This window comes from Bemisia tabaci, chromosome 6, assembly GCF_918797505.1.
Source record: "Bemisia tabaci chromosome 6, PGI_BMITA_v3".
In the NCBI taxonomy this organism is placed as follows: Eukaryota; Metazoa; Arthropoda; class Insecta; order Hemiptera; family Aleyrodidae; genus Bemisia; species Bemisia tabaci.
The window spans coordinates 4,044,607-4,070,946 of record NC_092798.1 but is presented as its reverse complement, the minus strand read 5'-3'; the positions used below and the strand labels follow the sequence as shown (position 1 = coordinate 4,070,946).

The 26,340-nt window shown below is 43.0% G+C and overlaps 1 protein-coding gene across 6 annotated transcripts in view; it reads left to right on the top strand.

The window, feature by feature from the left end:
• Positions 1-26,340, top strand: part of LOC109040476 (WD repeat-containing protein 47) — a 287,658-nt gene that overhangs the window by 102,226 nt on the left and 159,092 nt on the right. The window contains exon 1 of one of the 6 annotated variants that reach the window (XM_019056441.2): positions 18,333-19,808. The exons of the other annotated variants lie outside the window; for them this stretch is intronic. Within the exon in view, the coding sequence (XP_018911986.1) occupies positions 19,053-19,808 (756 nt within the window). The 5' untranslated portion in view covers positions 18,333-19,052. Of the gene's footprint in view, positions 1-18,332; positions 19,809-26,340 lie in introns of those variants that run through there. 6 annotated transcript variants of the gene reach the window in all.

Here is a 26,340-nt window from a genome sequence, read left to right as displayed (position 1 = left end):
AGAGAAAATTTGGCAATGTCTGAAGGTTTATCCAGCGTTTTTCGTTAGCACGACAGCATAGGACTTGTCATTCATTGCCGAAGATTCTTCCACTCCTTCTCTGCCGTCCTGAGGAAGATCGCCGTATGAGCCTTCAAACGTTGCCATATTTCTTTCGATAAAATGGGGATTAGTTGGAAAATTTTAAACGTTTTTCCTTCAATTTTCAGACAATTTTTTTCACAATTTGATCGAAAATATCCGAAAATTTCACGGAAAAAAGTTTAGAACTTTTCTCAAAAATACATGTTTTCCCCAGGGGAATTTGGTAACTTTCGAATATCCATACGGCGCTCTTCCTAAATTAAAGCACAACAGTTCTGCAGCGACCGTTTAAGATAGATTCACGTAGAGTCCCTTTACACTGAGAGTCAAGACAATGCGAATCCATTTCTGATTGGTTCCCGTATTTTAGGCCTTCACAGTGTCACAAACGGGAATAAAGATTACATTTTCGCCGATTGCAAGATTATAATCTGGAATGGACCAGGGAATTACGGGTTCGGCAAGGAACAAGATCAAAGATCAAAGATTACGAAAAACGTTCAATTTGTGTAATCGTTATTCCCCCTTTGTGACTCCATGAGGGGGTGTTGTCTTGACTCTCAGTATAAAGGGACCAAAGACATAAAGACGGAGGGCTAAAAGCAAAAAATGAAGCTTCTTTTCAACCACCTCTACGACTGGCTAGAGGATTGGCGGCGAAATCGGGACAAGTTTGAAATTCAAATGTAGGGCGGGAACTAAATAAAATTGCGGAAACAAAGTATTCTAGGTTGATTTTTGCCCAAATTCAGGTACAAACTCATATTTTTTTAACTCTAGGTTAGTTTCCGTCCGTCGTCGACCGATTAATTTCATTTGGGAGTAACGTTGATCTAGAACTGTAACGGCCTGTTTGAACCTGCAGAACCACCATGAGCAGAAGAAAAACTAACTTTATCTGAGATTACTGCCTGTTACCGAGGAAAAGTAGGTGTATTATGTTAGGACGCAGACCGAACTTTCTTAGTATATTTGTTTTAGGAATTTAAAATACGTTTCGAAGAAGAAATGTGCAAAAATCAAGAGGACAAGTTCAAATCAAATTTCCGTTTGCCGCCATGGATTCCCGCGCTCATTTACACACTCACACAAGCGCGCAGCGCCGAACCTAGCTTCACTGTTTCCCCGTGCTTTTAGATACGAGCGCTCCGTCTTTATGTCTTTGAAAGGGACTCTAGATTCGCGATGAGTGGAAGTATCGGCGGAACGCTCTGAAGCGTCGAGATGTTGGCGGGAGGCCAGGCGGAAGGTGGTGTTTACTTAATTGAAAGGACGATGCGGTGGATTGTTGTGGAAATTCGATTGAATGGGATTCGCGGCCCGGGTTCGGGCTTGGGAGCCCCGGTCCGGTCCGGTGTGGGCAGTCGCGACGTCGACGACGCCGATGCGGCGAAGCGACCCACGCGCCCCGCGACGCAAGGTCCCGCGATGCGAGCGACCGACTCGGCCGGTGCAGTGTGCGGCTAATTGGTCGCTGCTCGGTCTTCGACGGTCGCCGGGGTCGGCCCCCGAAGGAAACCCAATGTCATAGCCACGATTAGCTGAAGAATGGGCCTGTTGCAAACTTTTGCTAGAGCAGAATGAGGAGTTGTTTCCTATAGATAATGCCTCAAAAATCACGATGAGCGCATCGGCAAAGTCTGAAATGCACTCATAACTTCACAATCTGCGTAAGAAATTTGCGTTTTTTTAAGCTTCCCGCTTCAAAAACGATACTACGGCACAGGTGAACATTTTGTAAGAGGAGTCGTTCCATCGTCGGCAATAATCATCATGGCCGACGCCAATCCGCCAAAACACGTTTGATGGGACGAGATAACACCTGAACTGGATTAGACCAGATAACAATCGGTGTGTTAACGTTCATATTTTCCACGCCCGAATTGATTGACCTTGAACTCTCCTCGAATCACGCGCGGAACTGCGCGCAAGCGTCGGCCATGATGAATATCGCCGACGATGGAGCGACTCCTCTAACAAAATGTTCACCTGTGCCGTAGTATCGTTTTTGAAGCGGGAAGCTTAAAAAAACGCAAATTTCTTACGCAGATTGTGAAGTTATGAGTGCATTTCAGACTTTGCCGATGCGCTCATCGTGATTTTTGAGGCATTATCTATAGGAAACAACTCCTCATTCTGCTCTAGCAAAAGTTTGCAACAGGTCCATTCCGCAGTTCGGCTCCTTTTTCCGCCGGAACCTTTTTAAGGTGATTCGATGGACGCCATATTTTGTGTCAGAAAGGCATGCGATATATCGCATCAATTGGTTCCATTTTTTCAGCTACTCGTCATTTTTCTCCAATTTTGAGATCGCAATTCTGTTGTCAGGAGACTAAAGCACTCACTTACCAATTTTAACAAAGAAATTCAACGTAATAAAGGCGTGGTTTTTTTAGAGAGAAAATATCGCATTCGATACTGATATCGAAACTGCACTCGAATGCGATATTTTCTCTCTAAAAAAACCACGCCTTAATTACGTTGAATTTCCTTCTTAAAATTGGTAAGTGAGTGCTTTAGTCTCCTGACAACAGAATTGCGATCTCAAAATTGGAGAAAAATGACGAGTAGCTGTAAAATTGGAACCAATTGATGCGATATATCGCATGCCGTTCTGACACAAAATATGGCGTCCATCGAATCACCTTAAGCAACACCAGTGGCGAAGTTAGAATGATCGACCATTGATCACTGGGGAAAAAAGTCGCTTGGATCGTTTCCCCCGCAAATGAGAGGTTTCATAGACGAACACTGGAAAAATAAAACACATTGGATCTAGAGTCCAGACTCTTAAAAACATCGACAAGAAAAAATACTCTTGGTTCAATCAGATGTAAGCTTAAATCAAGAACCAAGCCTCTTAATTTGAGCGGATTTCCTTTTGATTTAAGTTTAAATCTGATTGAATCAATAGTCCTTTTTCTTGTCGATGTTTTCAAGAGTCGGGACTCTAGATCCAATGTGTTTTTTTTTCCAGTGAACCAGAGAAAGCAGTTCTTTTCATGGCTGATGCCAGGGAAGTTGGTCAAATTCTGAAATTTCACTAGGCTCTGCATCCTTTCTGATAGACAGCTCTTTATTTATCAAAATTTGGTCGGAAGCATCAATCGCAGTTCAGTTGCTCTTGAATTTTATTGTACATCGTGTTTTTCATCAATTTCAGTATCCAAGTTGTGAAAACCCGTATTGAATACAAATTATTGCAAAATTTTGAACTGATGCTCATTCAAGTGTTTAAATACTTAAGCATTGAAACTTGAACATGGAACACTGGAAAAAAAAGCGCTTGAATCTAGAGCTCAGACTCTCAATACAATTGACAAGAAAAAATACTCTTGATTCAATCCGAATTTTCCTTGAGTCGAAGAGCCGAGCCTCTTGATTCAGGCGGATTTTCTTCTGATTCAAGCAAAAAGTCCGATTGAATGAAGAATATTTTTTCTTGTCAATGTTTTTGAGAAGCTGGACTCCAGATCCAAGTGACTTCATTTCCCAGTGAGATTGACCCATTTGAAGCTACGGTGAAGAATCGATTATGAAGGTGTTCGTTGTGAACACCCTGTTTATTGATACTTTTCCACAGGTTTAAATCGCAGATAAAGCGATGTATCCCAAATCGCGCCTCGTCATTGCAACAAACCGACGAACTGAAACTGAAACTGCGGCAGCGCATATTTTGGGCGCACCAGTTTTCGGCACACAAAAAAATAGGCCTCTTCCGTACATGACATTTAAGAAGTATCTTCCGAAAACAAACGTGGACGTCTTTTCGGCACTGAGAGATTATCACAGAACTTTCAAAACTTACAATCCCTTCGAAGTGCTTTTTTAAACATTTTCATGAACTTCACGTTTTTTCAAGAAATCATATATTGGAACTACTATATTATAACCCTGTAAAAATTCCTTGCTACTGCACCTTAGATTTGGTCGTTTCCACTCATCGTCATTGTGTGTACGATATGCCGTACCGTGGATGCGAAATCTCCACGTGCCCCTTAAAATGTGCCCCTTAATACTGGAAAAATTTTCCGTATCGATTAGAGACACCTTAATATGCCACGGTGCGGCCGGCGCCTCAAGCAACTATTTCACAGCAGAAGTGTTGCACAGTATCATACTAAATTGCAGGCGCTCCAACATATTAGGAAATGGATGTATTAGGATATTAGGATATTAGAAATGGCAGGCATCCTTCAAAAGTACGGAGCTTTCCACGCAAAATAAATCAATACGCTACGGCCCAGAAAGAGAGCGGTAGTCCAAAAACTCACTAAGTCCTAGGGTATGTAAAAGCTCCGAGACCTCCTAATTTTGCGCAACTGGTAACGCTCAGTTTCAGCGTTCTACCGGGCCGATTTTCATGATTTTTGCGGCTATCGACGGGCAATTGTCTCTAGAATAGCCCGTTTTATTCTGTTTTTCAAAATATGACCCAGGTTTTTTTTAACATTACGTGGTAAAGTTGCGAATTCTCCCATTTAAACAATATAAATTTATACTTTTTGTCATAGTTCGTTTGGGCGTTCTACCGGGCCGATTTCCATGATTTTTGCGTAAATAGACAGGTAATAGGCCCTAGATGAGCCCGCTCTAATCAGATTTTGGAAATATGACCCAGGTTTTTTTAAAATCACGTGATGGCGCGGAGCGCCTTCGGGGGGTTAGGTCGCGTAGCGGCCAGGGGGGCGTAGCCCCCTAGTCTTTTATAGTGATCCATCAAGATTTACGAACCGTTATCTGTTCTACGTTTACATATTGTTGGATAAAATGCGGAAGCACTTATCTTTGTTTGAGACGTTGCAGACTTCTCGGCATACTATATTTTTTTCTTCGGAAAACTGGTCATCGTAGTTCTTTATGCCAATTGTTGGAGGATAGGTTACTTGCCCGGTGGTGGCTACCGCCACTCATGAAAAATTCCTTAATTTTTCTTCTGGGTTCGCAGAGTATTCTGTAAAAGTTTCAAGCTCTGAAGTTGGACACAATAAAATGGGAGCGAAAATTTTGAAACATGGCGATGATGGAGATACGCGGTTTCGCTTTTCGACCATCGATATACTAAACTTCAGGAAGTAAATACAGAGCCAATTTCTAAAAAGCTGAACAGGGCCGGCAGCAGAGGAGGATCGAGTGAGATAACCGAGAATCGTAGGCGCCGATCATTCGTGAATGAAAAGCGTGGTTGACGGATGATGACGTGCGGATCCCGCGGAAGATGCACCGGGAGTGACGCAACCGGCACCCCCTCCCTTCCCCCCCGGAGGGCGCCGCAGTAAGTGACACGGGAACAAAGCGGGAGCAATTAACATACGATTAACAGGGGCATCGTTGTCGGTTCGAACCGAAAACCGAGCTCCTGTCGTTGAAACCGCTCGATTTCTATCTAAATTCGGCAACTGCAGAACGTGCGAGTGGGCCCCCAAGATGGACACAACGTCGCCCCTCTGAGGCTCTGCCGTAAGGGCGTATCTCAGTTTGCACATGAACCCTGCTTTACATATAAACCCATGCTTCCGGAGGCTCATCCGGGAATCGAGATACGCCTGTAGGTCAGGAACGACGACAATCGAGGGCGGCGCCTACGGGCTCGTTTGGCTTCGCGCCGGCGCCGGCTCCCGATTTATCCTGCCGGCTAAGGAAGAAAGCCGCACAAGCCTTCGGACGTTGCCATATTTACTTCAATAACAAACGAATCGTTTCGGAAAATTGAGAATAATTGTTTTCGAATTTTTTAGGCTGTTTTGTGTGCAATTTAATCTAAAATATCTAAAAATTTCAAAAGTAAATTATGCGGAACATTCCTTTAAATACTTGTTCTATCCGGGGAAATTTGGCAATTCTCGAATGCTCACATGGCGTTTTTCCTTGGCGCGGCTGCATTACGCAATGATAACAGTGCATCAAATTCAAATTGATTGCCCTTGAGACATCAACTTGAGGAAGCTCCTTGTGAGCATCAGCCGAAGACGAAGAGACGATCCCTTGCTAGTGGATAAGCTTCATTTGATATAAAAAATTAAAAAAAAAATTTCAGCTATGTTTGATACCGAGGTCTTTTCTCGAAGGAGAGCTTATAAGTTGAGCTAGTCAATGAAGGACAATAATAGACATGGAGAGTATTTGTACGCCGGCAGGTCACAGATTTGAAAGTATAAGATGTCATTCTCGTCCCAAAAAACCTGAGAAAAATTTGTGTTTTTTTTGTAAAACTCAGAACAGGTAATGGATGCGCCCTTTCTCCAAAAGAATGTTTGCTCTCAGAATAATCTCTGAATTTAAGGCCAAAAATAGGACAGGGTTTTTTTTTCAGATTCAATGAATGTCTTTCTTTCTCCCTCCCGCGTTTAAGTCTCTGTAGATATTCGCTCTAATTGATTTGCTCTTTATGCCAGACACCAACTAAAAAGTAGGCGGGCGGCCGGCGCGCATTGGCGCCTACAAACCTAAGGGGATACTTCAAGCATTGAGCAATGCGTGAAGTATCCCCTTAGGTTTGTAGGCGCCTGTGCGCGTTGCGTATCGGCAGCAGCCGCTCCGCTCTGTATTAGGCTCTTGTATTTAAACTAGCGAAGTCAGCGATTTTCAACATGATTTTGAAATGTTTGCACACTCTGCAAAGATTATTCTCATTTAAATGGATGAAAAAAATATGCATTAATAGAGGATATGATGTGTGTTTTGTAAATGTTAAGGTTGTTCAGTGTCAATTTTGATGATTTTCAAAGCTTTTTAATAGTTTGTGCTTTTACTGTGCTGCAGCATGGTGTAATAGTATAGATGAGGGTTATAGTGGCCTTTTTACATGGAAAAGTCATTTTTAAAAGCGAGTATGTCCATTTTTCAAATGAGTTAATGTTTGCAATGAGGAACTTCTATTCTGGCTCATCCACGAAACCTATTTGCGTTTATTTGCACGAATAAACTATCAGTACCTTCGTTGTTTCTAAAATAAGCCAGAAATAGTAGTCCCTTACTGCAAAATATATCAACGGGATTTCTAATCCTTAGAGAAGTCTTGGAAAATTCAGAGAATTGCAATTTTTGAGATTAGTCGTCATCCTGGAATGGGAGCCGCATACAGGTATATGTAGACTATGGATCGGAAAAAACCAAGATTTCTTTTTGTCAGAGTTAGGATTAACTCGGAAAAGTCAAGAAACACTGAAAAAAAAATCTCGGTGTATTTACTGAGAAAAGGGTAAAATTACCAAGAATTCAGGGTTCTATTTGATCCCAGTTTTTTCTTGGTAAAATTACCATTTATGGAATTGGTAATTTTACCGAGAAATCTCGGTAAAATTGTTGAACTTTCTCGGTAATTTTACTGGACCTTGGTAAAAATGTCAATATTTTTTGTCGACTGTGGTAAAATTACCGGGATAAAATGGCAAAGTTACCGGGAATTGATTACCAATAAAAGAGGTATTCTTACCTGAAAAAAACAGTAAAAATACCGGTTTTTAGGTAAGCTTACCAGTCTGTCTTGGTAAAATTACCGATAATTGGTGAAAAAAGTGAGATGGTAAAGGTACCAACGGACCTCGGTAAAAACGCCGAGAATTTTTTTTCGGTGAATTGACCTTGCGTAGTCAGAGATTTTTCAGAGTAAAATCAGGAAAAATCGGGGAATTTTAGCGCAGGAAATTCGAACATTTTAATCAACCTGTCACCTTATTTGTCTATACATAAACAGCAATATCGACTGCTACAGCTGTAAGGGTGGGTGCAATGCTATAGGACAGCAAGCCCGCTGCGAAGAGCTCTGCCGTAGTAACGGAAAGCGCCGTATGAACATTCAGGCGTTGCCAAATTTCCTCTGATAAGACACGGATTTCCTGGTAAATTTATGAATATTTTCCATTCGACTTTTCAGATAATTTTGTACGCAATTTCACCCGAAGTTCCTGAAAATTTCAAGGGAAAATATTCATAACTTTCCTCAAAAATAAACATTTTACCGAAGGAAATTTGGCATCTCTCGAATGTTCATACGGCGTTCTTCCTTAGCACGGCAGTAGGTCAAGTAGGTATCAAGTGCCCAAGCGAGAAGGGCTCATCCACGCAACCGTCGCATCCCGCCTCACGTCGTTTCACATCATCGGCCGCGAATGTTACGCCAAAATGACGTATGTGCAGCGGTTCTTAATCGGAACATCTTTCTTTTTTGCACGTAGGGATTCGTGTGGTCCAGTTCGGCCTGAGATTCTATTCGGGCCCAGAGCGGTTCGAGTGTTGACACAAGCTTTGTTTACTCTGTTCTCACGCGTTTCCTTTCATTTTTTTCTCTTTTTTAAATTTTTAATCTTCCCTTTTCGTCTCGTGCGGCTCTTTAATATGCAACATCCCCGGCCCGAGCCGCATTTCGCATGCGAATGAGGCAGCCGCTCTTTCTTCCTCGCAAACACGTCGGTGACAGTTTCGCTTTCTTTGCGAGCGAAGATCTTCCACTTACGAACAGCTCCTGTAAGTTTATGTCTTACAGTTTCGTTCTCCCCATTGAGCTCTTTTAGACCTACCTTTTTCCGAAATATCTTACTCTTTAGAAAATTATAAGAGGATAACGCGTAACGCATAACGACGAGACGAAAAGTGCTTCGGGGGGTTTGACCGCGAAGCGGTCAGGGAGTGTAGCCCCCCAGTTAAAATAATAGGACTTTCGGTAGGATGGAATATCGGAAAAGCCGGGGAAAGTCAAAGAACAACTTCCAACTTATTGCTGCGCAATATTCAACATGGCTAACGATGCCTAGCGCAAATTGTGAGGAAGTACCATAGTCTTTATCAACGCAAGGGAATTGTAATTATAAACTCACCGGTTGATAAAATACCGTCTCTTCACGTGCGTTTTGGCGAGTTGGCGTCGGCCATGTTGAATATCGTGTAGTGTGTGGCATAGTCCACCAGGGTAAGTAAGTTGGAACAACTCTTCTCGCGAAATGTTCACATGTGCCATAGTATCGTCTTTGAAGCAAAAAGCTTAAAAAATGCATATATGCACGTATATTGTCAAGTTAGGAGTGTATGTCAAACTTTCCCGATGCGCTCATTGTGATTTTTAAGGCGATCTCCACTAGACTTAGGTAACTCTTGATTTTGCTCCAGCTGAAATTTTCAGCAGGGCCATTCAGCGGTCTGCGTAATATGAAATAAGCTAAAAATTCTTCTTAAACTTTTTGTCCACCATTGGTGATCCATCGGCGGCGCTCGTCTCCAAGACATTGGGTCTCGGCTAAGGAGGCTGGCATTGCAGGCATCCGTTTTGGCGCGGGGAATCCGAATCCGCGCGGGCGGAAACGTTTCCGGCTAGAAAAATCGAGGCCGACGCCACTTCAAAGGCTGAATTCTAATCGTACCACAGCCGCAGCCGCGGATCTGGAAACGGGCGATCTCCCGATTTTAGGACTCGCCATCCTGCCACATCGCCCCAAAATTACCAGAATTTCCCACTCTGATCCTCATCCCTTTGACGTAAGGGCGTATCTCGATTCCCTCGTGAGCCTTATTTTACATATAAGTCCGTGCTCTCCAGTGGGCCGATTATTGAAACCGATAAACAAAGCTATAGACCAGGGAGACAAAAGAGATATGGAGAAGATACTGGAGAAGATACTGGAGATATGGGCCTTCCTAAGGTAGAACGCCGTATGAACATTCGAGAGTTGCCAAATGCCCCTAGATAAAACATGTATTATTGACAAAATTCATGCTTTTTTTTCCTTGAAATATTCCTTGATATTGAAAAATTGAAAAAATATTGAATTGCGTACAAAATTGTCTAAAATTTTTGGAAAATAATATTCTGAATTTTCCCAGTAAATTCGGTTTTTATCGGAGGAAACTTGGCAGCGTCTGAAGGCTCATACGGCGCTCTTGTTTAGCACGGCAGTATTGGTGTAAGCGGGTGGTTTCAATAGACAAAGGGGATAGGTAATAGACTAACTAACGGCAACCCACGAGAGACCAGACAGTTAGTCTATCATTTTCTCCCTTTGTCTGTAGGAACCACCCATTTCAACCAATAGGATCGCTCCATACTCCCTATGTCTTCTTTCTCTATAGCTTTGTCCATCAATTTTAATAATCAGTCATGCGGAAATCGAGCCAAGGGGGCGACGAAATTCGCGATAGGTATAACTGAGGATTTTGATTCGAAGCAACGTTGGACGTCGGACAGAAGCCGGCAAGGTGAGCGTATGAGCGCCTCCTCGCCCACACCCACGCTTCGCTGCGGTTGCGATGACCCCCCCCCCCCGTCCCCCCTCTTCGCCCCCCCACCCCGTCGGAGCATCCCAGACTCGGTATTCTATCTCGAATCTTAAATCTCCGCTCTCATTATTTTTGCCCGTAACCGTGCCCACATTAAAAAGCCATGAGCGGCCCGCGTTTTCTACTGGAGGGGAATGAAGCTTTTCGGAACTCTGCTGTGCTAAGGGAAAAACGTTGTCTGGACGTACGAGAACTGTCTTTTTCCCTTCGATAAAATGTTTATTTTAAAGGAGTGTGATGAACTTTCTCTCTCGAGATGTTTCGGGTAATTTATAGATCTGATCGCGAATAAATTTTCTACAAAATTTTAAGAAAAATATTGTAAGCTTTCCCTGAGAAGTCATGTATGGTCGAAGGAAATTTAGCAATGTCTGAAAGCTCATACCGCATTCTTTCTCAGAAGGAACGAACATCAAGGGGGGTAATTTTAGGCTAAGGCAAATCGGATTCATCGCCGGAAAAAAAGTACCTTCGGCAACTTATCCTTTTACTGAGAAAAATATGCGCGGCGCTGAGGATGCGACTTTTTATACCGTATAAATGGACGTATCTCTATCAAACAGATTTATGTGGAAGTGAGAAATTAGGGTGTGCTCTTCAGTTCTCTGGCTGTAAGAGTGAATGAGAATAATGAAGCGCCAGTGACGTCAACGTTGGCGCAGAGCCTTCATTTTTGAGGCGCCATGGCCGATTTCTAAGGCGAATTAGGTGCGTTGGCGCCTATGAGTTTCGAACACTTTTGCGATCCCGAGAACACGCTCTTGCAGTCTAAGCGTTTAATTCTTGAGACACCCTGTACACGCAGTAGGAGCGTTTTTTTTACAATACCAATAATTGCTGAGTGAAATCTCAAATCGCAGATCCTTTTAAGAGCTTCGTTCGCCGATCCGTGCCACGCCTCAAAAGCTGAGCACAGGCCAAAGCTTTTGTGGCGGCTTTTCATTCGATCCTCGGTTTCATTTCAACCATCCCACCTCGATTTGTTTGCCGTGATCCATCGCTACGCGAAAACCGCGTATCTCCCACAAGAACTCCCCTTCGATCCGCCGCTCTCGCGCCGGTTTCATCTCCACCCCCCTCTTTGCAGAAACCGCGTATCTTCAACTTAAACAACCTCGGCGATCCGCTGTTTTTACTCAGCTTTCGGTCGATCTCGCTGACAGGGAAGATGTATTAACCTCTGAAACAATGGCATGCGATAAGTGGAGCGAGTGCCCCCGCCCCCAGCCCGGGGGGGGGGGGGGGCTCGGTGCGGATCTGAGTGGTTTGGCGGTATCAAGTTGAGGGCCGGGGCCAGGGCCACGCCTGGGGTCGACGAGAGGTCAACCCGGGGCCGAAACTTGATTAGTCATGAAAGACGTCGTTCCTCCGACGTTAGGGCCTATCTCGATTCCTGCGTGAGCCTTGTTTTACGTATGAATCCATGCTTTCTGGGGCTCATGTGGAAGTCGAGATACGTCCTTACGCAAGAGAAGCGGTCCACGTCGTCGACGAGCCAAGTTCAAAACGCTCGGCGAGTTTGCAGGCCCAAGAAGCTACGAAATTCCGATCGTGCCTGTTGTGGGTGCGCTGATCGGCGTAGAAATAAAAAAAAGCGAGAAGAAAGGCTGGGGTAGCGAACTTTAATGAACTTTGAAATCTCAAAGTTTCTCGTGAAATATCCACACTGAAGGTCCCCAAAATGTGAAACTTATCGATGGTCACATGCGATACATGCGTAGCTCAAATTAAACATAGAGAAATCTTCGATCGAATTTTGTTTCCTTCGAGGAGAGATGATCAAATTGTTAATTGTTTCCTTGCAGTATCGTGTGATCCTTGTCAGGAGTGAAGAAAGTTCGAAAATTTTTTTACAATTTCTTGGTTCGTTTTACATGGAAAAAATCAAATACGAACAGAGACTTACAACCTCCCAGTCTGAGGAACGCTTTTTTCAACTTTAGCCATTATAAAGAGCCATTAACGTAAAAGCGCAACAAATGTATTTGTTTGACTCTAATTGAAATTTTTGGAATTTTTCGGCTTTGTTTCTCCTGCGAAATGATGTGGACCCAGCACCATTTCTCCACCTTGCCATGAATATATTTTTGTGGGATCCGCACATGAAAAGTCAATCTAAATCGTCTTGTACATAGATTGTTGAATGATTCTTTTGTCGGAACCCTTTTTCTCGTCTCTCTAACTTTTGATTTGATTTTTGTTCCAGGTGAGTCCGTCTTTTCATTAAAACGTAGCAGAGGAGCTTTTTTAACTGTAAGTTAAATCGAACCATATTTTCTACGGAGTTATAAAGCTCACTCCTAAGTAGGAAGATGAGCTAGATAATTTTGAAAAACTTTTGAAAGTTGCAGTCTAAGCACTAAGAAATGTTTTCTTTCTTTCATCAGTTTGTCTTTTTTTTCGAGAGAATTTTTATAGCTGCTCCCTGTTCTAGTGTGTTTTATATGGTCCAATTCTCCACCTTTTAAAAGTTTAGACGATCGAAAGTCACAATGAAGTGTACGAGGGTGTTATGATAATGAATGAATAATTATTTTTTAAATTATTTCTTCACAAAAATGTATTTCCCGCGAATAAAATCCACGAAACTTCATTTTCCAACATTTGCGAATACTGTCCACTTCTGGGCACACGAGACGGACTTTTCAAATGGAATTTTTGAAGGAAAGCTTTTATAATTCCCTAAGGATTTTGAGATCCCGGCGATTTCTCGTGGTCACCATGACTCGTAAAAAGTGAAATCGGTTGAGGAGTGAAGCACAGTGCCAAGGAAGAAAGCCGTATGTACATTCAAATGTTGCCGAATCCCCATCGCTAAAACGTTTATTGTTTCAGAAAAGTTACGAATGTTTTTCTTCGAATTTTTGAGATACTTCAAATTTAATTGCGAGCAAAATTCTCTGTAAAATGGAAAAAAAATATTGACGACTTTTCCAGAAATTATTGCGCGTTTTATCGATGGGAATTTGGCAATGTCTAAAGGTTCTTACGGCGCTTTTCCATAGCTCGGTAGTATGTCTCTCCTTATGCTCGGGCCTGGGTGTTGGATGTTGGCTGTTGACTGTTGGGCAACCTGCTGACATTGCTGCACTCTGCCCTGTCCATAAGTGGGCATCTGCTCTTGAAACCACTCAGATTATCTCTCGCTGCGCGCCGCGCCACACCACACGCTCAGTCTTCCTCCTCTGAGTTGTGTATGTCCAGTCTCTTTTCGGCGTTCATTTTTTTTCTCCTCCTGTCAAGGGTGACCACCAATTTGTCGTAGGCACCTTACAGACGATGACGAAAAGAAAATAAGAAATATGTGTCGATTGTGACACTAAAAAACGTTGATCTCGATTGGCGAGGTCACTTTCCTGCCCCGTTTTACTGTTTCTATCTTGATCGCACAAGTTTTGCATAACTTTTCGTGACTTTTTTGTAAAGTTTGCTAAATTTTGCGATGAGCAACTACTGTTTCTGGCTCTTTTCAGAGAAAGCATATTTGCCATTGGTTTTCCATGCACTGTTTCTTATGATAGTTACTTGTAAAGGTAAGCCAGAATATTACTGTATTTACTACAGACTACAGGTATTACAAGAGGTGGATTATATTCTTCAGGATCAACTGTCTTTGGCTTATTTTAATAACAACCTATTTGCCATCACTTTTCCTCTGCAGATAAGCGCTTTTATGGATGAACCGCAGCAGGATTTAAGCAGGATCATTTAAGATCCCAACCAGAGACATTGAGAGACCTTCCACAGGCCTCCTGGCAACAGATGGAAACTTACTTCAAAATTGTCAAAACTTCCTTACGGACAACTATATGAGAGCAACAGTCATCTTACCTACCAGATAGACGATGAGCTTTGGGTGACGTCATGAACCAAATACGTTTACCAAAAGGTCTGAACAAACGTTGAAAAAAAGCTCCAAAGTGGTGGCTGTCTAGCACAGTGTTGCCAGCGATTACCTCCAAAGCCCTGTGTCCACTCGTCAAAATAGCGTCCAAATGGAAGCTCGAAGTGAATCGATAAATACGATCTGTTCCCGATTGTTGATCAAAAAAGAGTCGCGCCGCTCTAATTTGAGATGCAACACTCATCAATCGCATCAAGTCCCGACTTAGAGCCACTTATTGTTGAAATCGATTCACTTTGAGCTTCCATTTTGACGTCGTCTTGACGAGTGGACACAGGGCTCAACCCTCTCTCTTTTTTAGCATCGATGCGCAACACTTGGCTCAACAACCATCACTTTGGAGCTTCACTTTGAACGTCTGTCCAGGCCTTAACTTCGATATGCTTGCAAAGCAAAATACTTAACAAGTTGTTAAGCATCCACCTTTTAGGTAGGTCAGCAGTTGAATGTAGGAGTCCCTACAGTAAAAGCTTCCACCATTGAAGCGGTCTCTCTTCGTCTCTGACCCCGACGTTTCCTAACTGCGGACTGATTATTGAAATTGATGGACAAAGCTATAGACAAAGAAGACATAGGGAGTATGGAGCGATCCTATTGGTTGAAATGAGAGGTTCCTATAGACAAAGGGAGAAAATGATAGACTAACTGTCGGATCTCTCGTGGGTTGCCGTTAGTTAGTCTATTACCTACCTCCTTGGTCCATTGCAACCACCCGCTTCCACCAATAGGATCTCTCCATATCTCTTTTGTCTCCTTTGTCTATAGCTTTGTCTATCAATTTCAATAATCGGCCCGCAGGCTGGTGTGATGTTTACCGAGACATAGGACCCCGGCGGCGCGGTGCCCGTGGTATACGCTGCAGTGCTAAGGAAAAACGCCGTATGAGCCTTCAGACGTTGCCATATTTCATTCAAGAAAAATTGAATTCACTGGGGAAATCATAAATATTTCTCCTCAAAATTCTTAGACAATATTTTTCGCAATTTAGTCCAAAATATTTGAAAAATTCAAGGAAAAATATTCATAATTTCCCTCAAAAATATACCGATTATGTCCGGGGGAATTTGGCAACTTTCGAATGTTCATACGGCGTTTTTCCTTGGCACGGTAGTGCGGTCCGTGGTTGGTGGTCGGTGGCACAGAAAATCCGTTTCAGCGGGAACATCGCGAGCGCGAGCGCCACTGAGTAGGTCTTTTCTTGGCCCTGATAGGATCTCCAGCCCAGTGAAAGTGTTGACCCGCTGCACCGCGCCACCGAGCATGAAGTGAATAACATTAACGTTTTCGTGTGCCGCGCCGCACTGCCGCCGCAACGCCACGCGGGCCCCCAAATCTTGGTCCTATTTTCCCTCAAAATGCGCGTCAATGTGGAAAGCGAAGCTTGGCCATCAGACTTTTAATTTTTCGCCACTTTTGAATTTACTTAAATTGTTGGTATATCCTTCATCGATCACGTAAAAAACTCTTTTTGACTTTTCGACACCCCCTCCCCCTCTTTATTGCAGGTTCCTCAGGGCTTGGGGAGACGGCGCGATGCTTGAAGTATGCATTCAGTTTGGCAGGCGTTACCCATCATCGTTTTTTGCGCTAGTGTATAGTTTTGGAACTTTTCTTCCGGAAAATTCGGTCCCTTTTCATAGAGTTGGTCATAGGCATGCGGCAACAAAATTTTCTCGCATATCAGGAACAATGGCAAATGTCTCAATGACAAGTCTCTTTTCTACTGACTTAGAAATTATGACGCCTAGTAGAAAAGTTGGATGGGGCGAAATGCGTGAATTTCGACTTCCAAGTAGGTACAATTGTATCTCTTCGAAATGAAGCAGAACATGAACTCTTTTCGGCTAGTTCAGATACTTTAACGCATGAGTAGAAAAGTCAGGTAGGGCGAAATACGTGATACAAATATTTCGACTTCCAAGAAGATAAAATTGCATTTCCACGAAATGAAGGGGAACATGGTGTTCTATATCATTTCAAATATCCGGTCTATAAACTTAACTTTTAGTTCGTGCAACTGAACGTTTTATATAGCCGAACGTATGAGACTGATGAAAGAAGCACGGTTGCATGGACCAAAACTTTTAGTTAACGAATAAAAAAATCTGTTTTATTCTATAGGGAGAACGCTCAACGCACTGATTCTAGAAAAACTTACGACAAGGGTGTTGACATTTGTAAAAATTAGTGCGAATGCACTGATCCTACAAAACTAGTGGGAGAACATTGAATTTTTGAGAAAATTACCGCTTAGGTATATGTGTTGAATTTTTGACACCATGGTCTAAATGGACCGAGTTTATCGGAAAGGAACCAACCCGCATTTTCGAAAAAATTGAGTTAAGAACGTTTTCGAGTTCCTTTAATCGTTTACTTTCTCCTGCCAAAATCTGAAAGTCAAACAGAAGAAATTTCTTTGCGAAAAGAAAGGTTAAAGTTTATTTTCAGCATTGAGCCTTATGCAGAAGTTTTTTTTTTTTTTTTTTTTTTATTCTACAAAAGAGTTTACAAAGAGTATACAAAATGAAAATTATATGCGAAAATGACAATAAATTGGCAGGGATATTAAGACAAATTTAAGATTCTACAGCAGAAAAACATGAGGACATTAAGACAGCAGATCAGGCCCAAAAGAGTGTGATAAAATAGAAGACTTTAAATGAAGACAGCCAATAATTAGAGAGCATGTAGGAAGACTGGAGGTAGTGTAGGTTAAGGCATTAAACAAAGCGTAGAGAGACATTTAGAGCCAGAAAGTAAAGTCTGAGAGAGCTAAGTAAGGACCTTAATTTGATGTAGAAGACTGCCCGGCTGCACCTTTCGGTATATCAACGGGTATGTGCAGAAGTTAAACTTCAAACTTCTTTTTCTCAGTCTCAACTTAATGTGGATCGGTTCCTTTCCAACGAACTCGGTCCAAATGGAACACCCCCTTTGTATGCAAGAGCTCCATGGCGGCGGGACGTAAACCGAGACAAGAGACCCTCCATTGGCCTCTTGGCGACAGGTCAAAACTTTCACTTTCAGGGATGCAACTCTTCCTTATGGACAATTATAAGGGAGTAAGAGTCGTCACTCTTTTTTCGGCTGTTGACCTACCTACATGGTGGATGATGAGCTTCGGGTGATGTCATGAGCCAAACAAGTTTCCCAAACTTTGACTTGTTTTGGCTTGTTTGCAAAACGAAACTGCCAACACGTTGTTAAACATCAACCATGTAGGTAAGTCAACAGTTAATTTTTGACGTCCCGAAAGTAAAAGCTTTCACAATAGCCAGACACGTAGGATGGGGCTTTCAAGGGGGGCTTGGTTGGGCGAGAAGGGTTCCCCCCTCCTCGGCTAAGGGGAAGTTCGGGGGGTATGGAATAACTCCCAGTTCAGAGGGGGGGGGGGGGGGTTCGGGCGGCTTCCCCCGGCAAATTTTTGAAATTTTAATTCTATTTGGATGTATTCTGAGGCTTCCGTGACACAGATTTTTCATTAATTTCAGCCGGAAAATTACGCATTTTTTTTTACTTTCAGCCTACGATACCTTCAAATTGTTGAATTCAACACACCTAGATAATTTTTGAAATTTTAAATCTATTTCGACGCATTTTGAATGTTCAAACTGCCTCTTTTCTCGCCTTTTGGTATTTTCTGTCTCCCCTTTTCTTCATTTTTTTCCCTCCTTTTTTACTTTCGGAGGGAGCTCGAGCCCCCTAAAGCGCCCCCTCTGGCTACATGCCTGACAATAGCCGAGATACGAGTGGAGGATCTCTTGTCTCTGGCCGTAAACATCTATGACGGCGCTAAGAACAATGTTATAGGCAACTCCGAGTCGAAAGGCATGGAATCAATGGACGGCCCGCGAAACAGGAATGGTCTAAGCCGAGGCGCGATGCGCGACGAGCGGTCACAAATTCCAGCGCGGATTCACGGTCAAAGCCGGGATCGGATCGGAGGATTCTCGGCGGCCGAGCCGGGGGCTGTGGCGCGGGCCGCGCGGGGGCCCGGGGGCTCCGGCCGCGGCCGGCCCCGATATGGCGAGCCCAAGACCGAGACGCCAGGCACGCCAGGTGTGCCAGTTTCCAGTTTCAGTTTCGCTCGCTCCTTCTCCCGGGGATCTCCTACTCCGTGCTCCTCGCGCCCGTCATCCTACTTCGCGCCCAGTTCCGCTTGATAACATGTGACCGCCGCGTCCCCTTCGCCAAGTGGAAAACCCCGTCGTTTCCGTCCTTTCCCGCCGTCCCGTCCGGCCCTAGGGACCAAAAAGTTGCATGTCCCACTTCGTTCTCTATCGGTGTGTTGATTTTAGCATTCGGTTTCGCGTGATTTGAGCCACCGCGATCGGTTTTTACTAAACTGTTCGTGTTGTAATCGTCACTTTATCGGTTGGAATCACAAATCTGCTCGTTATTATTTGAATTTTGCGGGGATTTAAACCATATATTCGTTTCAACCAGTGCGTATCAGACCGACTTTTGCTTGGTTTTATTTCTACCTCAGATCAGTGTCGCGACCTGTTTATTACGCCAGTTAACCCAGAAATAGTTATCCCTTCAGTGTGGCAACCTCTATCCGTACTTCGACTATTCTCTGTAAATTTTGTATCCGAGGCACTACAGCGTATCGTATTCTGAAGCGTTGCAAGAAAGGGTCATACCACGTGCGATTTAACTCTTGAGCTGTGTCGTTGTTCCTGGTACCCGAGACCAGTCTCATCGATTCGATTCGATACCCGAGCAGTTTCGTGCCGTTGGTTTTCGGGTTTGTCGTGTGTTTCCTGTGTTGTGCGCGAGTGACGTCATCGGCATGACAGCGACGGCGAGTGCCCTGAAGCGGCTGGAAGCCCTCTTCGAGGACGTGCAGCTGACGGACCAGAACCACAACCACAACCACAACCCGGGGCGGCGGAAGTCGTCCATCTCGGAGCACGTGCACTTCTCGACGAAGGTGGACAAGAACTGCGACATCCACGGGCGGCGCGGGTCCCTGGGGCTCCCGCTCTCGCAGTCCCGGAGGAACTCGGTGAGCCCCGCCCGGCGGGACTCGATCCAGGTGACCATCTGCCCGCCGCCGGCAAGTCTCCGCCGGAGGGACTCCCTCACCCTGGGCCCGGTCGCCGTCAAGGACCCCACCCTCCACCCCTCCCAGTTCGCCTCCTCCCTCCGCAAGGACTCCCTGGCCGCCTCCACCGGGTCCCTCCGCCGGGACTCCCTCACCCCCACGCCGACCTCCATCCTCCGCAAGGACTCGAAGATCGGGCTGTCCACCCTGGGGATCAACGAGCGGCGCAACTCCGTCGGGCTCAACAACCGGAGGGACTCGCTCGGCGGGCTCGGCAACAGGAGGGACTCGATCTCCTCGATCCCGTCCGGCCGCAGGGACTCCATCTCCTCGGTGGGCTCCTTGAGGAGGGACTCCCTCTCGAAGCGCCGCTTCTCGACCGACTCCTTGGAGATCGGCAGACGCAACTCGTGGGACCCGAGTCGCCGCGGGTCCTCCGGGAGCTCCGGCGGGTGGGACGACCCCATCTGGGAGGAGAACAGCGCCAACTTCAACGCAAAGGTAGTTGCATCTTTTTTACCTGATTTTTTAGTTATTTTAACCTCACAAATTCGGTTATGCGAAGCGAGCCTTCGGTTATACGAACTAAAAGTTGGGTTCGACGAACGGAATCGTTAGGATGATTTAGAACATCGTTTTCTCCTGCAATTGTATCTTCTTGAAAGTCAAAATAGTTGTATCGGGCGTTTGGCCTCATCAAACTTTCCTACTCATGCATTGAAGTCTTCAAGCCACCCATAAGGAGTTATCCTTCATTTCGTGGATATGCAATTTTACCTAATTGGAAGTCGAAATAGTTGTATCACGCGTTTCGCCCCATCCAACTTTTCTGCGCATGCGTTAAAGTCTCCTAGTCTGCCGAAAAGAAAGAGAAATATTCTCTTTCATTTCGTGGACATGCAATTTTACGTATTTGGAGGTCGAAGTAGTTGCCGAAATTCATTTGACGGATGTGCTCTTTCTTAAATCTTGTAAAATATGTCCTCTTATGAATGCGCAAGTTTAAGACAATCTAAGTGATACAGAGACAAATACCACCAATACGCTGCGCCTGCGCCGGGCTCTGTGAGACATATTAATCACAGTGATCTTGAAGTTCATGAAAAACTTAAAGCCATAATGTGCAGCAGCATGAGCACTTTAAAGGAAATGGTGTTAAGTTTGTGAAGATGTATCCAAAATATCGAAAATTAAAGGAAAAATGAGAGAAAAGAATGTATTAAAGTTAGGGACGTACCAATCCATTACAAAATATAGCATGCATAGATTAATTGGTCTCTTGCATAGTTTTCCGTCGATGTTAAAAATCAATGACTTCGTTTTTCATGAGAGATAACAGCAGAGTATCCAGAGCATTTGGAAAATTTTTGTTACAATTTTCAAGAAATGACCGAAATCTATTCCTATTTAAGTTTTGCATCAATTGTCGGGCTTCTAGATTTACCGAAAAAGCAGCACACTAGCTAAGTTGGACAGCAGAAATTACTCTGTATATTAATTTAAGTTTATTTTACCGCATTTTCTCCTTGGAAAAGTCACAAAATTATAATTCTACCCGGGATATTTGTATGATTGCTAGTTTTTAGGCTTGCCGCTAAAATTTTTCCCAAATTTTGTGTTGACTCGTCTCAGAGGCAATACATTTAATGACCCTGGACTAGATTTTTCCTACAATGTAATAGTTGTGGTCGAAAATTGATGCTCATGCAGATTTGTCAAATGAACCGCATTAAGCAGAAAGGAACCCAGTATACACCAGCCATTGCTTAATTTAACTGGGAAGCTTAATTTTTTTGTATGAAAACGATTGTGCTGATTTTTTTTTTGCAAATTTCCGTGAATTTTCTGCATAGTACGAAGGAAATTCTTTTAAAATTTCAAAGGAATCCGCACAGGCGTTCTCTTATAAAAAATTAAATTGTTCTGTTAACTTTGACAATCACTGATGTGGCTTTTTTCATTTCTGCCAAACGCAGTCCAAATGATGAAAAATTATTACCTAAGTCTTGAACAAACCCTAATTCACAAAATCTCGCGCAGTATACCTATGGAATTCTGGGATTGCCAGGTTTGTGGTGACTCCAAAGTCAATTTTGAAACTGCATTTCAAAATCACGAAATTTTTCAGATGCGGTCCGTAAAAGCGCGCGCAAAACCACAATCTGCGAGATAGACGGAGATCAATGAAACGTTCAATTCCGAAACCACTGAAGTGCAAAAAAATCCTCGAGCCTTGGTCCCTCCATCCATCACGAAAACCGGCACTCGTAGATTTTCGAACTTATGCCTTTTCAAAAACGAACGGTTCAATTAATCGAGTACCCGGAAAGCGCACCTACTTTTTCGACACTGAGGCACACATTCACTTAACCGCAAATCCATCGCCCTGTTGCCGATTCTACCCGAAAAAGGGAGGTTTCAACGACCGGAATAGAAGCGATTTGGCGCATCTCCCAACGTTCCTGGTTCAATAAAACCGCGCTGACCGTAATCCAAAAACCCTCTCGCCGAGTGCCAACGGTGAATGCGGTGATTCAAGTTTTTCTTTCGCTGAATATGCATGTACTGCCGATGCTGGGGCTCAAGGCTGAGTACGAACAACATAACGATTGTTTAATTTCAATGAAGATAGGTGGTTTTTAAATTGCAAAGCGTGAATAATCGATTATTGATATATTCTCATTTAAAGTTATAGTAAAGAATCGATAATTACGGTACACCCTGATAATCGATACATTTTCATAGGTTTAAATGACAGATGAATCGATTCATCGGAAACCACGACGTTGCGGTTTTTTACTACGCAGGCCTCAGCATAAATCAACTGGAACAGAGCAACAGATGTTTGCATCTGACATTCGCGATTCGTTCTTTCGACTGGAAGTGCTTAGTTCACCGGGACAAGTCTCCTTTAGAGGAGTTAGGGGTCTAGGTCTCCGCCACGCCGGAGACAAGTGCATGGATTTTTTGAATCTTATCAACGTAGGCGACGTTAGAAAAGGATCAAAGGTTCAACGGTAACAGGTGGATTCGCGTGGACCGAAATTAGTGGTCAGCTAGGTGAAGTATCAATGGGGCTGTATTTTGCAATTTGGACCTATAAATTCTGGCTCATCTGAAAAAACACTTATGTGCATAGGGAAACTAATGGCACATACGTTACCGAGCCGGAATTTATAGGTCCAAATTGCAAAATGCAGTCCAATGGGCATTCTGCCGTTCTGAGGAAAAACGTCGTATGAACCTTCAGGCGTTGCTACATTTCCTTTGGTAGATCACGAATGCACGGGGAAATTAGTAAATATTTTTCCTCCAGTTTTTCAGATCATTTTGGTGGCAATGGACCACTAGACAAGGTTCGAATTTAAGCCTTCTGATACATGTTTCTTTACCAAAATTTCACGTAAGACACGATGCGCACAACGAAAATTACCGAAATCAACTCCTTACGAAGATATTTAATTATTCTTGATGCGTGAATTCAAACCTCCCGCCTTGAAAACTCAATGCTCTACGTGACTCACATCGCGCGCTAAACGTTATCATGACAGTCTCTGCGATATAAAAATCTGGCAACCTCAATCTTGACGCTTTGGCTCAGCTGTAGCAAATTGCTAATAGTTTGAACAACTCATGGTGGAAAATGAACATTGCTCGATTGAGAAGCTTGCTGAAACCGTTGTAGTGCACGATTTGACTCACGTAGAGCTTTGAGTTTTTTGTGAGCGGGCAGTTCAAATTCCTCGTAGTCTATGTGAAATAAAAATGTAAATATCTCCGTTAGGAGTTGGTTTCAGTAATTTTCGTTGTGCGCGTCGTGCTTCACGTGAAATTTTGGTGAAGAAACATGAATGAGGATGCTGAAATTCGTACCTTGTCTAGTGGTCCATTGCACTTAAGAAGTTCCCGAAAATTTCAAGGAAAAATATTCATAACGTTCTTCAAAAATAACTGTTTTCGGAGAAGAAATTTGGCAACTCTTGAATGTTCATACGTCGTTTTTCCTCAGCACGGCAGCATTGCTGAACGAATAAAATTCGAGCGAAATTCGTCGCTTCCCTCACGAAAGAACGTAACTACATTTCCGTGTTGCCAAACTTCCCCACGCAAATTGCAGTTTTACCAGGAGAATCTTAGGTAATTTTACCGGAACATTTTATCAATTTTTCCCCTGAGTCCATACAAAAATCAGAACATATTCGGACGGGAATCGCACGAATACATTCTTGCAAAAAATTAAACCGTTCAAGTCAATATTTCAACCTTGGAATGGACTTACGTCTGTTCTTGCGGGAGATAACGAATTATGGAGGAACTGGCCGCTCGTTGAATTTCTATAAGTGAAGTTCTCGGGTGAAATCGTAAATACTATTACTCTGGAGACCCCGCACTAATCCAATCAAATCTGAGCAATGTAATTGGGGAGGTAAAGAGCTTACTTTGAAAGTCAACGCTAAATGTGATGATAATAGATGAACAGTATGTTGAACACAAGGACCGCGTTAAAAGCAGAAAAGAACCAAGCCGCATCGACTATTGCCAAATTAAAGAGGGCAGTTTATTTTTTTACATGAAAATGGTTGGGCGGATTTTGGTGGAAATTTCAGGGAATTTTCTGCATTGTACGAAGCAAATTCCCTAAAATTTTGCAAAGGCATCCATACAATCGCTCTTTTGTTACAAAGTAAATTGCTTGGTCAAATTTACCACTAGCTGATGTGGCTTGCTTCCTTTCTGTTAAACACGGTCCATAAAATTCGTTGAATGATGAAGGTAGAATGTTATGGTTAGCAGAGAAAATAAAATTGTTATATCTCATGATCCGCAGGTTGTGGAAAATGTAAGGAAAATACTGAGTCGTGAAGATATTTTCAAAAATGATTTTTTTTTTCTCTGGCATGATTTTTTCAAAAGTGAAACAAAGTCAATATTTTACTGTGAAATCTGTCATTTCCCCATAAAGTCGGACATTTTTCTGTAAAACAGGTCGGAAACTTTGCCGCGCGGCAAAAACAGTTCACACTTCACAACCCGGATGCATTAAAGTGGCACCTGAGCCGTTTTTTCCCGCATTAGATACTTTATGTTCGCGTACGAATTTTGAGCCTTCATAATTTCCGATTTTTTAAATCGACAAAATCGGATTCTCAAAGAAAATCGAATCTTTTTTCTTTAAAAATCCCAGGCACTACCTCCAGTTGCACCTTCTTTACAAATCGGCCGTCAATTTTTGCTACCTCCAGTTGCACCTTCTTTACAAATCGGACGTTAATGTTGGATTCTTTGGGGAACCATCGATTTTATCCTGCAACCACACTGACGTGATAACTTCCCTGGAGTGACTGATTGAGATTCAGTTCGGAGAGAACTCGCAGGGTATGTCACTTGAAATTGATCAGCGACATTACGTTTGCCTTTACAGGCAGTTGTGTCACGGACATTACGGATTCCCACGCGGGTTTACGCTACTGAACAATATATAAAGTGAGGCTTACAGATCCAATCACAAGAGTTCATTATAGACTAGCATTGCCAAGATTACTCGAAGAGATTCTCGCCTTTTGCTTACGCTGTTTTCTTCGAAAAAAGGTGGTTGCAATCGGTAACCCGGGTTTCGGAAAAATTCTTCGGTTGGATGATCCGTAGGGGGGCGTTGAAACTCATTCTGTCAAAGCTGATGCAGAAGAGCACTCTGGTGGCCAATGGAGGTACTTCGTCGGTGTAGCGGGAGTGAATGAACTGACACCGGTTTCGGAGTGTTTGGATGCAGCGTGTGAGTGTGACTTATCGCTCTGGATCAGTAGTGAAGTGATACTGATACTTATAGTGTACGCATACCTAATGGGTGTTTTTGATTGCATATGCCATTCAAGGCAATCATTTATCATATTATCTCTAATGATCGGATCATGCGCAAAAGACCGCACTATCCGCACATATTAGATCGCTGCGTAGATTTTATCACTTTTGTGTTTTATTCTTTATCTGTTTGGTTTTTATCATACATCCATTATTTTTGTATATTTTTGTATTTTTTTATTCTTCGAGTTTGGTTTTTTTAAATTTTTTTTTCATGCGCAAGCTATCTCATAGCACTTAACCTTTTTTGCCCTTTCAACAGTTCTAGTCATTAGATGAGAAATGTAATATTAAGCCGATGAAATAATAATTTGCTGCGAGCAGTACCGTAATCAAAATTTATATTATTAAATATGGTCAGAAACATGGAGCGGTGGTCTATTTTATTAAGGGGTTTACAGGACTAAGAAACCGGTAAACTCGAAGGGACAAAATTTTATTCAAAAACTTTAAGGAAAATGTCAGATGAGTTCATGGCAAGTGATTGGCGATAATCTTCTCTCGCACGATTTACTTTGTAACTACTGATTGTTCCCAATCGCTGAAAGGGAAATTTCATAAAATCATAACTTTTAACCAAACTTTAAAATTTCAAAGTCAATTTTAAAATGAACGGCAAAAGTGTCTCATTAATTTCAATAGATTCTTCATTGAGAGAGAGAATCTTCATTATTTTGGTCTGTGAACCAAACAATCTTCCTCAAAAAACGTCGTGAGTGTCTTTAAATATCGTCCGATGGAAGATCCATCAATGAACCTGAACCAATTGGACTTCATTTTACAATTAGAAACAACAATAACTGACTCATTTGTAAAAACACTTATCTGCATATGGAAACAAACGGCTCATGCGTTGTTTCTTAAGTGAGGTGGAAATTGTAGTTCCTAATCGCAATATGTAGTCGTCGCAGATATTATATTCCAGGCGTCCTTCTTTATCATCCTCACCATCATCATCGTCGACATCATCATCCTCATCAAACGACCGTCAGTATTTTGCGTCGTACCTTTTCATAAGTTCACCTACTCCAATCGAAACTCCGTTGTTATTTCAATCGCGAGTGCTGATTTGGATCTGCTGTCCACCCACGCCAAGCTACGCCACCGATGATCCGGTTGGCGTATTTTCGCTTACGGGACCGTTGACTGTTGCTTGCGAATCCTGTTGATCGTT